Genomic DNA, 13,530 nt, shown 5'->3' on the forward strand with positions numbered 1-13,530 from the left:
GCTGCGCTGTAGTGATGCCTCTGCATTGAGTAGGCGGCGTTTGACAGCCGGTGATGCAGATTTCTCACTTTTCGGAGGAGTCTTCCAAAAATACAGCCGAGCAGAGCGAACCGCGATGGAATAGCGTGCGAGCTCTGACCAATTACTCATTAATGATGCGAGCCATTACAGGATTTTATGTCGGAGTAATTTGTTAAGGGGGACAGCTACATTGCACCCCCCCCCCCCCCCCCCCCCCTTAGGAAGAACGGACCCTTACAGCCCTGGCAGCGCGTATGTGACCGACATAATTAAATCTCGGCCGCGTGTCTCGGGGATTTGTAGGTGAAGCGGGTTGAGTGCATTATTTATCGTGCTTATTTGGCGGCGGCGGCGGCGCGGGAGGCGGCCAGTGCTCCGGTTGCTCCCATGGGCACGCGGTGTGGGTGGTACAGTGCACGCGGCCTCGCTGGCCGTGCCTGCCCAGGCCAAGTCATCATTTGTCAGCTGATGAGGCAGGCGGCCCCCCCACACACCACCGCCCCAACACACACACCCACCCAAGGCAGCCCTCGGGTCGGTCCGGGCCCCACTCGCTCGCTGACTGCTCGCGTGCTCCGCGCGCTCAACGCCCAGCGTGGCAGTGGCAGGGAGAAATGGCCAGGAGCGCTCTTGCCGAATGCGTGACCGGGGATCGCCGGGGGGGGGAGGGGGGGGGGGAGACCTGCGTTGGGCACGCGACGAGCAGCAGAGCGCCGCGGAGAGGCGAGATGTTAACTACCTCGCCAGGTATGCCGGAGGTCGTGGGTTCGATCCCAAATCTGACGCCTGCGTTTTTGGAGTTCGCGTGTCTCTCTCCTCCGGTTTTTCCCCCCGCCACATCTATAAACACGCGTTCAAAGTATTTGGCTGCTCCCTGTAAATTTCCACACGATGATGAGCGACGTCGTTGAGCTATCATTTGTGATTGGCAGGTCGCTTCTGCAAAAGAGCTACGTAGCTCAGTGGCCATTACCTGGTAAAATAGCAAATAGATGATAGTTCACGGCCATGGCAAGAGGTCTACTGAATGTGGTGTGCTAGGTGCTGAAATATATTTTGACAGACCCGGTTGAAAAATGTAATCCTTGGGTACTTTACCCTGTGTGTGCAAACAGGACATGGCCCTGTTTAGCAGTGTTGTTTTCAGGGCTGCTGGATACCTATTGGGCATGGAACGCGAACCTTGTTTTAAGTGGCCATTAAGCGTGATCAATGTGTCAGTAAATAAATGCAGTCACAAATGCATTTGCGCCGAGCTGGATATATAGGAGTCAGTGCTCCGCTTGTTAGGCCCAAATGTGTGTTTTATTTTATATCTACCTACGTGACTTTACCGAACGAACCACAGAGTATAGGAATACTAACGCCTGCATTCCAAGGGCTGAACCTCCAATGGAGACACGCCTGCTGGACACTGGGGAGCGGTGGCGCAGCGGTTAGGCACTGTGTTGCGACACACGGTGACCTGCACTGCATTGGATTCCCGCTCACAGCCGACGGCCAAGCGGTGGACGTCTGACCCGGTCTCGGGCCTCACCTCCCCGAGGTCAACCCGGCGATAAACGGGTAGCGAGTGCACTATGTCAACATCAGCGCTGGGGAAACCAAGTTGGCCTTAATAGGTGCTCGCTGAATAATGTTTTATCCCCCCCCACCCCCCTCCATGACCGTTATCTAGGGGGATCTTTGCGCAGCACAAGTGGTTTGTTGAGCCACTGGGATGTTGGCGAACGTGTGCGGCTGGCAATGTGTGTCCAGCCTCAAGCCACAGCAGCAGCAGCAGTTGCTGGGAGCCTGTGCTGCGGAATGCTGCAGCACACTGCGATGTGTTGGGGGGGGGGGGTTGTGAGTGCATGCTTGTGGATGAGTGTGTGTGCGTGTGTCTTGGTGTGTGTGTGTGTCTTGGTTGTGGGGAGCGGTAGTGTAGTGGTTAGCGCTACAAACCTGGCAACCCGGGTTCAGTTCCCGCTCATGGCCAACATCAGCGACGGTTATTTGAACCGGTCCTGGGCCTCCCCTAGGTCGACTCAGCCTCAAATGGGCCTCCCCTAGGTCGACTCAGACTAGAATGAGTACCTGGCGTGGTGTGTAAACATCGCCACTGGGGAGACAAAGGCGGTCGGGCGTGGTTCTGGTCCAGCCACCCCTCGTGTGCCATGCCGGCCTTCATAGGTGCTCACTACCAGCACTTGCCCCAACATTCTGTTCAGGCTATCCGGGGGATCTTTATATGTGTGCGTGTCTCCGCATGTGCGCGTAGTGCTCGATACTGATGCTTAAGTGTCATGTGTATGGATGGGCCGCTGTATTTGCACCGCTTGCAAGCAACAGCGCAGTCGTTCGTGTCGTGGAGGGAAACCGCGCCTGGACGTATGGCAGCCACCTTTGGTTTGTTTATATTGGGTCACGTGTTTTTTTTTCCTCCTTCAGTTTGTTGTGATTGCCTAATAGAGTTGCGGTGGTTCACGGAAACACTTGCAAAGTTGGGGGGGGGGGGTTCTTTCCCTGGCGGCGGTTATTGATCGATTCGGTTGCCGCGCATGCGCAAGTTACTGACGCGCATTAAGAATATTGTTGAGAGCTCCGCTGTTTCACCCCGAGACCCTCCTCTCATCATCCATTACTGTACCCCGAATAGAAGTCCGCGTGCTTAAGAGGCGAGGAGACGCCGCTAGGCGAACGACAAGCGAGGAGGGAAAACGTGGAACACAGGTCTGCCCTCCCCATAGTGCCGTGTTTTCATCAAGCCAGTTGGATATAACGCGATTGAGTGAACAGAACTATGTTACCACGCGAGTAGGGCTTGCAGCAAGGCCGTAATTATATATTGGGGGTGGGACACATCACCCCCAATATTCAAATATGCTCAAAATGTCCCCCCTCCCCAATATATTGCTATAAAATAGATTTCTGTTTATATGATTGTGGTTATGGTTGTACTTTATTAATCCATATTCTCTGCCATTACATACAGTGGAACAAGAAATGTAAAAAAAAAGCAATGGAATACAATACACTATTAGACATTATTGTAATAAATAAATAATAAGTCCATCAAATGTGTTAGTGCAATTCGTTTTCAAATTTAGATTTTTTGTCTGGGGAGGACCCCCAGACCCCCTGGAAGATTTGGTCCCCCCCAATGTTGACTCTATGGCTATGGCCTTGGCTTGCAGTGATGTTGAAATCAACGCGTTGCATAGCTAGGCTCTTGCATCGCGTGCCCATGAGGGTTGGTGTTGGTTTGTGGAGGCCTTTACCCCAGCGGTGGTGAGATCGTGACTGATGACAGTGACCCAAATAATGATGGGACCGTACATATTGCACCTCCGATGAGCACGGTTGGCTACGGACGGTGCAAAAGAAGTTGAACGTGCAAACGTTGCAGACAGGATGCTCAGAGATTCACAACACGAGCAACTGGTGCTCGGTGATCAATGTGAATTCTTGCTCAGTAGGCAGTGCCTCATCTCCTGTTTGCAGCTCCGGTGGGGGCGAGTTTCTCCATGGTACAGCCACTCTTGAATTCCCTACAAAGTGGTACTATTTTATCGACCTCGGAGGAATGATGGGCAGAGTCATCCCCCAACAAGGATCTAAACTCAAACTAAACTTTATTTGACCAGGTAAGGCCCACTGGGGCTATATAGCTCTTTTTCAGAAGCGACCTGGCCGCATATGGCAGCTCAAGGAAGTGGTTCATTTTGTGGAAAATCATAGCAGCCAAATACTCTACACACGTGTTTCTACATGCTGAGGGAAGCACCGGAGGACTTCGGAGAAAAATTCCACACGACCACGGGGAGAACATGCAAACTCCAAATATACAGCGGGCGTCTTGGTCGGGATCGAACCCGCGACCTCCTGTATACCTGGCGAGACAGTTAACATCTCGCCACCGTGGCGTCCCGTCTGAACTGGCAACTTTCCGAAACCCGCTTTGGTGTAAATGCTTTGAGCCACTGGGCCGGCTGAGCAGTGCCCGCCGCCGCTCGGGAGATGGAATCGTCGTCGATCTATTCACGTGACGACCGCGGCACCCGCAGCTTGAGCAGCCCTTGTTTCGCGAGGGAAGCCGTGTGGAATTGCGCCGTGACGCTCCAGCAAATGTTTTTTTTAAAGCGTTCTATTAGCATTAAGCACCGATGCAGACCGTGCAAAATATTCATCTTTTAAATGGTTGCGCACTTGTGAGCGCGCACGTACAGCACAACATAACTCCTGTTGGGCGGCAAAGTAATCTGCTTAAGGGCTTGAGAGATTGTCAAGTGGGCGAGACAATATTATCTGGGCTTAAAAAGTGAAATATGTTTCAGTCTGAATAAACAAACCCACCAGATAAAAAAACACTCGGTGGTGTATTTATCACCATACTTTATTGCCCCTTTACATCTTGAAAGCTAAACACGTTCCAGTAATGGAAGGTGTACGAATTTCCTTACCGTTTTTCAAACACTTTACACTTTTGTCAATTTTCTTCCCTCCCCCCTGTTGAGTCCGTCGTGAATGCCGTCATCACAGTGACATGTACATCATCCCTGCGGTCATTTTCGCTGCCGTTTATTGTTAATCGTGCGTTTTGCGTTGTCGTGTAAATGCTCGGGTGAAATGTAGCAGAAGCCCCCGTGTTTGTTTGCGAGCACGGCCCGGCTCTCCCTCTTGTGGGACTCGTAGGCCTTACAGGGCCAGTCCCTCTCATGCATTTTTGAAAAGAAAATTACCACTCAAAAAGCTTATTCTAATTTTAAAAAAATTCCCAAGGGTTTTTCCACGTCTAGGGAAAACGAAACTTCAGGATGTCAGTGTCCACGTCCTCCCTGGCGATGGCACATCCTCTCGTTCGATGTCACCCCCCGCCCTGCAGCCCACTGGCTTTGCATGGCACCGCAGCGTTCTGACCGACTTTCCAAGTGGCAGCATCTCTCCTGAACCCTCCATGCCCTGTGGCACCATCCCAATGGGCACCATTTCATTTCTCTTAGTGTGTAAGTTGGACCGGGTGTACGGTGGCGGGTTTGTGTCCGTTTGAACTATATTAGGGCGACTGACCTTTGGATTCTTTATCTCCCGCAGGTACTGATCTGTGCGGAGTCTGTGGGCCGGGAGCTCCTATCGCGGCGTCCAAAGGGCGGGGAGCGTGACGCCTAATTGAACTTCAATCCGCGGCTCTGCGCCATGACTGCATCTACATCAGCCGATCGCACCGAGCGTAAAAACTGAGATGCACTGCAGAGACTCCAGGGGAGGCGGCTCGAACTGAGACCAAAAGCACTTCGGAATGCTGCGCGGCAGTCGACCGCGCGAGCCAGAGTGGAACACATCTGCACTGCGGCCTCGCTGATATTCGATACCACCGAGGAACTGTCCACTGTACTTTTTTTTTTTACTTTACTTTACGAGCCCCCGTTTTGACAAAGTGCAGAGACCGCCGTGTCGCCGTGCGCCTGTCGTGGACTTTGCCCCACGGAGGCGGGAGGCTGGACGGAGGAGGGCGGCGCTGTTCTGGATCCGCGGAGTCCGCGAGCGCCGAGCGGCGGCCCCGTCGGGCGGCCGGCATGGCGTCCAGCAGCAGCACGTGCTCCACCCCGAGCCCCAAGGGTCACCTGCCGGCCTACGCCGCCGGCGCCTACCCCTTCCTCTTCCCGGGGTCCGGCGGCGGGGCCATGTCGCCGCAGAGGCTGGGCGGCCTTCACCCACTGCACCAGATGTCCGTCAGTGGCTACAGCACGCCGTCTCCGGCAAGTGAGTGCTCCCGCCCCCCCCTGGGATCCGTCCGCTGGGTCGGCACCGTGCGTTTTTGATCGCCCGTCCTAACGTGCGGCTCCGTGCTCCGTGCCTCGGTTGCTTGGAGTGCTCGCTCAGAAAAGGTTACTCTGGGGCAACGGGCACGCCGTGGTCTATTTGCACATCTGCCGACTTCTCGAAGATTATTGCGTTTCCATTTCCCACGCTGCGGGGCAAAAAGCGCCGCATTGCCAGTAGTGGCGCACGTGCGCGCGCGTGCGCGTGCGTTGAATTGCTGTGGAAATTGTACACGCCGCTTGCAGGAGGATTTCGTGAGACCCGGGCTTTTGCCGTGATTTTATTTTTTTACGACAAAAATCTCATCGAGGGGCTAGAGATGGGGATGGGCCGAGGCGCGGCGTCGGTGAGTGAAAGCAGCGCCGCTGCTGCCCCCGCTGCCGCTGTAGGCATGCGCGCTCCGAGCCTCGCATGGGAGGCAGCGAGCATGGATAATGTGGAGATTACATGCGGCGGCTCCCTTTTACTCTTCATCTGTCCGCAGCTCCCTGCCGTAGTCGGTGCGCGCGCTGCGATCGTGTATTTAAACGAACGCGAGCTTAAGAGTCATGAGCCTCAATTTCCCACGGCATTATGGGCGAGCTGTTAGAATAAAACAAAATCAAAGTGCACATTCGTGCGTGGCAAAACAAAAATAAAATAAACCTTACAGGACGTGCGGCGCATTACTGTAACGATTATTGAGATTGAAGGGGCCATTGCGGGCCAGTCGACATGAACAAAAATTGTTGCAGTAATGTTGATCTTTATGCACAGCAGAATCGCGTTCCCAGTAAGGGATATTAAGGGATTGAATCATGCAGCACTTGAGTGGCTGCCGTGCATGGGTGTAAATTAATTCCTTGTCAGTTTGATCCCAACGCAGAAGCCCTCGGATAACCCAGCGCAGCTGCGCCAGCGTGTTTGAGAATGCCTCCTTATTTGAAATGTGACGCCATCACGTCAGTCATCTGTTCGTAGCCTTTGGGCCTCTGTTATTGTTAGGTTCAACCAGTTTTCGCCTGCTAAAGCACCATCGTCGCGACACTTGAAGGAGCTATTTTCATACCTTGGGCACACGCGTGCTCAGCAGGCGAACCACCCGCCAGGGCTCTGATGAGGAAGCACAATGCGCGGGGCGTTGCGGCCGCGTCTACTTGTGACCCACAGGCATGCGCAATCCCAAAGCGCCAGGCGCTGGGTGCATTGGGCGCTCGTTGCGCACAAAGTGCTTGCCACGAATGAACCACGATGCCTCGCTGACTCTCGGCAAGGAGCATAAATCATCACGCAAACTCTGGTCATCCTCGCAGCGGCTTTTGGCTAACCATCAAACAAAGACGGCCGCTGCATCGCGCGTTTTCAGATGCGCTCCTGCGGCCGTCTGGAACACTCTTCCTTCCGATATGAGGAAGCCACCGGAGCTATGGCACTTTTAAATCTAAATTGAAAACTAATTTCTTTAGAGCTGCTTTTTGTATTTAGTTTGTTGTCCTTTGCCTGCACCTCTGATTAGCGCGGCTGGCTACGTTCGGTGCGAAAGAAGCCCAACATTACGTAACGGCCGCAACGCGATACGAAAGATAAAAATCGAGATAAAAATGGGAAAACAAAATCTATGTCGGTGGTTGTGTTACAGAAGACGTTCACGCGCCACCATGAGAGCCCTCGCGGCGCGTGAAGGGCCCTTGTTTTCGGCGCGACGTTGAATTGGCGACGTTTTTTCTTTTCGTCGCCGTGTAATGCACGAGCGTGAATGCAAGCGCGGAGACCCGTGAATTAAGTTATCCGTAAAGTAGTCGGGGCACATTTTAATGAGGCTGCATGTCACTTCCCTTTTGCTCTGAGTGGAGGATTAAGCCGTTCATGGGTTGCTGGTCTAACTGCACCAGCGCAGGCAGCGAGGCTCGCACGAACCCATCTGGCGATTTCATAAAGCGTACTTCATTTCCCTTACGAAGATTTACAAATAATAAGCAAGTAAGCAATAGAGAATAAATGTACAGACGTTTCGTCGCAATCCAGCGGAATTGCCGAGCGTAGCACGCTGGGTTTTCCCCATTAACGAGCGTCGCAGCACGGAGCGTGAGCGATGCTTTTGGTGCGCCGCTATTTAAGTGGACACCAGGGCCTTACTTGAACCGCTGCTCGCTTCGAGAATGCGACCCGGTCTTCTTTCGCTAACCTCGGATGACTCGAGAGCGTCCGGCGCTGCCACACGGCGCCGGCGTCGTGCGGAGCCATGCGGCTCCCTGACCCCGCTGGGCCCGAGCACGCATTGGCAACGCCGCGTGCCGCGGACGCCATGGCTAATTGACTGTAAACGCCGGAGCCTTTGCCACAAATGCACTACGCCGGAGCCGGCCGCCGTGCGAGACCTCCGCCTCGGACGATCGGCTCCGCCGCGCGGTAGGGAGCGAGGGGGTGAGTGGTTGGGTGAGCGGAGGGCGGGGGGCGGGTGGGGGCCGCGGGGCGCATCCGCCGGCCACGCGGTTAATGGATGTGGCTTGGCTTGGCGAGGTTTGCATCCGACATTGGCCCGGGGCTTGTGGGAATAGAGACATTAAGAGTTTTCACTTCTGTGCCACAACTCCCCCGGCTGCTGTTCGAAAAGCGAAAAACTAAAAAAATCCTCAAGAGAAAGGGGGGGGGGGGGTGGTGGAGGCTGTTGTGGCGACCGCGGGGTCGCTGGGCTGGGTGGGTCCTTGAAGGCCAGAGCTTGGCGAGTGTGAAGCCTCATTGGTATTCCCCGTGGCGTCCTTCACTTGGCAGCGAAGTCCCATTAGACTGGCCTGGACATGCAGCCCCGCAGCCGCGTGACTCCTCTCGGCTCAGGCTCGGCAGCCACAGGCCTATATTTAGAACAAATTAATGAAAGCGATCAAACCATAAAAAAGTAATGGTAATGAAATTAGTTGTTAATGTAAGGTGTTAATCTACCCATTTTGACAACCTTAGAAAGGCTGTTGAAGTCCTTTCTGGACACTGCTGCGTGTTGAGCAATGCATTTGTGAACTTGCTGATAACAGAATGTTATCTTCAGGTTAATAAATAGAGGGCTGGTGATTGCTGTGACACCTGGCATTTTTACCTCTGAGCTGATTCCACTTTCTGGGTTCCAGCATCATCACCCCTTTCTAGAAGCCAACATAAGACACTCTTATCGGTGAAATTTATGATGCGGTAATGTCGTGCACAGTTGGCCCAAACAACTGAAAGCCATTATAGAAATGGTATATCTAGGCATGGCCACAAGCAGCGAAACCCTACACACGACAAGCACACTTTACGCGCTCCTTGACATCGTGTTCCGTTCGCTAGTAATATTTAAAGGAGTTAAGCACCCTCAATTCCTTTCAATTAAGGGCTTTAAATGATTAGGAGGAGGCACAGGAGAACTGGAACCGTCGTGGAATGTAGGTCACGGGGTGTCTGCCAGGACGCTGACTCCTAAGTCATTCCAGATGGTTTAAAATTCCTCCGGGAAGCAGAGCACTTTTATTTATTTACTTGTGCGCGTTTTGCGTGGCAGACGCTTACATGCGTGCCAGCTTTCCCGAGAGAACGTTGCGCGCGGAGAATCCTGCACCGGGCGCCCTCTCGGTGAGCCTCGATCGCGGCGCCATTAGCGAACCGCTTTCGTGACCACGTACGTGCACGTGTCAGTGGCCGCACGCGCGGGTGCATTTGTGGAGGCGACTGCGCGAGTGACCGTGTTGGTGACTATACTCTTTGGTTCTTTGCGGTAAAGTCACGTAGTTGGAGATAAAATAAAATAAAACAAATCAATCAAAGTAAAACAAATGTCAATTTGTATTCTTGGTTTTTTCAAGGTAAAGTCACGTAGAAGGGAAACAATAAAATAATAAAAATATGAGACAATGAGAAATTCTCACGACGTTTCGACTGCAACACGAGCAATCATCATCAGGTGTGAAAACCACAGCAAGAACATTTGAAAAAAGTGGCGGTTTCTTAACGTTAAGAAAAAAACGCCATTTTTTTTCAAATTTTCTTGAAACGTCGTGAAATTTTTTTTATTGTTTTATATTTTTATTATTTTATTCTTTCCCTTCTACGTGACTTTACCGAAAGAACCAAGAATATGAATCCTTGCAGTCACGAAAGCTTTAAATCAAAATTTTAATGTCATTTGTTTTATTTTATTTTATTTCTACCTTTGTGACTTTACCGAAAGAACCAAAGAGCATGGATTCCTACAGTCACGAAAGCTTCAAATCAAGATTGTGCTGGTGACTGTGTTAGTTCACGCGATGAGAAGAACATCCCATCGGCAGACTGCGTTTGTGCATATGTTTGCTCCTCTGTTCGTGAGTGACTCTGTTAATGATCGTGCTAGTGGCCTCAATAGATCCTCACTTAGTGACCCCCACGTTAGCGCCTCCGTTACACTCCGTGGCGTTAGCAACCGCGTCAGTGCTTATAAACTACACTTGAGGACGGTGTTTAGTGCAGGTTGATGAAAGGGGCTCTGTGACCCGCATGGTGGCGAGGGAGACCTTCATCCAGCAATGCTTGAACTAAGGCCTCTACTTCCACGGCTGCTGCTGGGAACGAAGGCAAAATCGTTTTTTCGTACAGCTGATTCAGATGCAGAACAACAACTGCCATTTCATATTCAGGTGGCAGAGCAGGGAGTGATTGCAGGAAACTTTGAGGAACTCCAGGGCACATCGCAGCTCCGTTAAACTTCCTGGCACAGCAGCCAGTTGTTTTTTAAACTTTCTTTCCGAGCTTGGAGATGATAAAGGAAAATTGTAAATAACAGATACCCGTACAAGCTTGGTGCATAAAACGAATGTGCAGCATTGGAGCGCCCGCCTGCAGTGGCACCGCATCGATCGAGCAACCAGACCAAATTGCCGCCGATAAACTATAAACAGCAAATACAATGCGATTGAGGGCATCTGCCAAGAAGCTAGAGAACGGTCAATTTTGGTGAATCTCTACGAGTGTTTGCCCGCCCTGTTTATTCTCTCAAGGCCGTGTTTTCACACCGCTTTGAAATGTCTGCTCAGGGCATGGCACGTCATTCTTATAGCGTAAATATATGCAGTAGTCCCTCAGTTAACAGTGACATCGGTCAACGGTTTTTCGGTTAACGTTTAACGCCTCCCATCGTGCCCCATGGTTTCGAATAACGTTAACATTTTGATTCGCGGTACGTTTGCATTTTGCACGCGGGTGCCGATTTCGGCCAATCGGAGCGGTCCTAAGTTTGTGCCGAGCCATCCCCTCAGCCAATCAGCGACGCCCATTTATGAGCATTTTAGACCTCGAACTGGCTTTGTTTACATTATAACGTTTTCTGTTTTGGCAGTGGAAACAGCTCTTTTGCAGACTCAGTGATTTTTTAAAATTTTTTTCAACTTCTAAGTGAATTCGTTGTTTCGGTTAACCGGAGTTTTCGTCAAATGGATTAAAAACATTAACCGAGGGACTGCTGTGTAACAATTCATCAATTTTCGCTCTAGCCGTCGTGTCGCGAGATGAGTCACCCATTCGGATTACTCACAGAGCAGTGCAACCTGAAAAGAAAATACTTTCCAACGTTTGTTACGTTAAAGCTAAGGAAGCCAAAAACGTATACAAACAGTAATCCCAGACAGAAAAATACATAAACATTGCGAATGAGAAGGCAAAAAAAACCCCACAATCTCTTGAAATTTCCCCCCCCCCCCCCCCCCATATTAGGAACATTTGTAGACTTTGGTAACTTGTTTACAAGTCCATGCAACACACGTTAATTTCCAACTCGTATGTTATCGTGCATCGCCCATCTCATACGTGGGGAGCTTGGAATTGTCGCTCGTGGTAATTAAGCGATCGAGTCAATTGGGCCTTGGCTCAAGGTTGCGATGCCCCTTGGATCAACGCTAACGCAAGGAAGCGCTCAGCTCGCGTGCCAATTCCTGCGGAACATTATCCGTCCGGAGGACGACGTCGTGTCTCTCCCCCCCCCCCGCGCCCCGCACGCGTTACGACTTGCCAGTCGCTTTGATCCTAGCCTCCACCCCGTGCTGCACGTTGAGTTTCCGCGTCGCAGACCATGCCCGCTGCGTGCGATAAATACTCTTTTAACAAAAACTGAACGTAAGCAAGTTGGGTAATGCGAGGTGGCCGGGCGGTTCAGGGGTCAGAGCGCTGAAGAACTGACAGCCTGGTTTCAAATTCGGGCAGCCGTCTCTGATTAAAGGGGCCTCTCGTGTGCGGTGGGTCGATCCATTCACCCGTTCTTAAATGTGCAATGCATACAATTTGAACCAATAAAGGGCATCTATGTGACCTTTTTTTGCCATTCTGACAAAAAACGACCCGTAGATATAACTGCTCAAATCGAATTTTGATTTAAAGCTTTCGTGACTGCAATAATTCATATTCTTAGTTTTTTCGGTAAAGTCACGTTGAAGAGAAACAACAAAATAACAAAATATATATAAAACAATAAAAAATTCTCACGACGTTTCGACCATAACTCAAACGGTCATCATCAGGTGTGTCGGTTTGCATAAATTTATTTTGAAAAATATGCCGTTTTCAAAATAAATTTATGCAAACCGACACACCTGATGATGACCGTTTGAGTTATGGTCGAAACGTCGTGAGAATTTTTTATTGTTTTATATATATTTTGTTATTTTGTTGTTTCTCTTCAACGTGACTTTACCGAAAAAACTAAGAATATGCTCAAATCGAGTTATGAATACTTTGATACTTGCATTTGCCTGTACTGTTTGCCTTTTGGCGTTCTCTGGCCTAACACTGGTGAGACTAGGCCACAAAGAAGGCTGCAGTCTCTGGTGTAGGCCAATCAGTCTCAAAGACAACGGCATGTATGATTATCAGAGCACGTTTGTTTGCACGTCTTTCCACAAGTGCGTGTGGTTAATGCAGACTTGATGCTTTGCAATAGGTTATCTATTTGGTGTTTGGACATCCTAACGCCTCCTGTTTTATCGCCAGAAAGGGTAAAACCTATTTTTGATTTTCATCGTCTTAAAAAGGACATTCATGGGGACATGGGAGAAGACTGAGGAAATAGCAAAGAGTCTTCAGACTTGCACGGCAAGGACGGCACTGATGCTGCGCAGTGCAGAACAGAATGAATGCCAGTTGTCACCAAGGACTGACATAGAGACGGATGGACTCGCGTAGATTGGTTTGCGATTAAACAAGGCTGTTCGTGTGTTATAAGTTGATTTTCTCAGGCCGGTCACAAATGACTGCACTGAAAAAAAAATATCTTATTACGTTTGGTTCTGTACTTAATTTGGCAAAATTCTAGCTCCGACACTTAAAGTATTGGTTTGACAGTCATGCAACGAACATTGCTCTCCTACGGCAGGCTGGGGTGGAATTCTAATAGCACAATTGGAATAAAACCGTGGGGAAAATTACATTTTATTTTTTATTACTTGGAAGCACTCGCCTGAGCTCACGTGCTGCTAACTGCCTTCCTATCTGCACCTCCAATTAGCATGGTTGGCTACGTGCGGTTTTAAAGAAGTTCAACATACTATCACTGATTTCCTCAGTGACAGAGCACTGTGCTCTAACCTGGTCCAGGAGCTCATACAATTGAGTAACGCAATGCCCGTCATAACTGGAACTCCGAAGCCAACACCAATTCCCTGGCTCACTATTCCGGTGAACATTCTGTCACCAAATATCCGCAGAGGCGTTGGAAACTGCAAAGAAGCGTACCTA

The 13,530-nt window shown here is 50.6% G+C and overlaps 1 protein-coding gene across 2 annotated transcripts in view; it reads left to right on the top strand.

Annotated features, from left to right (window-relative positions):
* Positions 1–13,530, top strand: part of RARB (retinoic acid receptor beta) — a 192,096-nt gene that overhangs the window by 127,332 nt on the left and 51,234 nt on the right. For both annotated transcript variants that reach the window (XM_032965369.2, XM_032965368.2), the window contains one exon: positions 5,095–5,763. In XM_032965369.2, the coding sequence (XP_032821260.1) occupies positions 5,577–5,763 (187 nt within the window). In that variant the 5' untranslated portion in view covers positions 5,095–5,576. The remainder of the gene's footprint in view (positions 1–5,094; positions 5,764–13,530) is intronic.

The sequence above is a fragment of the Petromyzon marinus genome, chromosome 34 (genome assembly GCF_048934315.1).
Source record: "Petromyzon marinus isolate PM22_M1 ecotype Great Lakes invasive population chromosome 34, UKy_Petmar_22M1.pri1.0, whole genome shotgun sequence".
In the NCBI taxonomy this organism is placed as follows: Eukaryota; Metazoa; Chordata; class Hyperoartia; order Petromyzontiformes; family Petromyzontidae; genus Petromyzon; species Petromyzon marinus.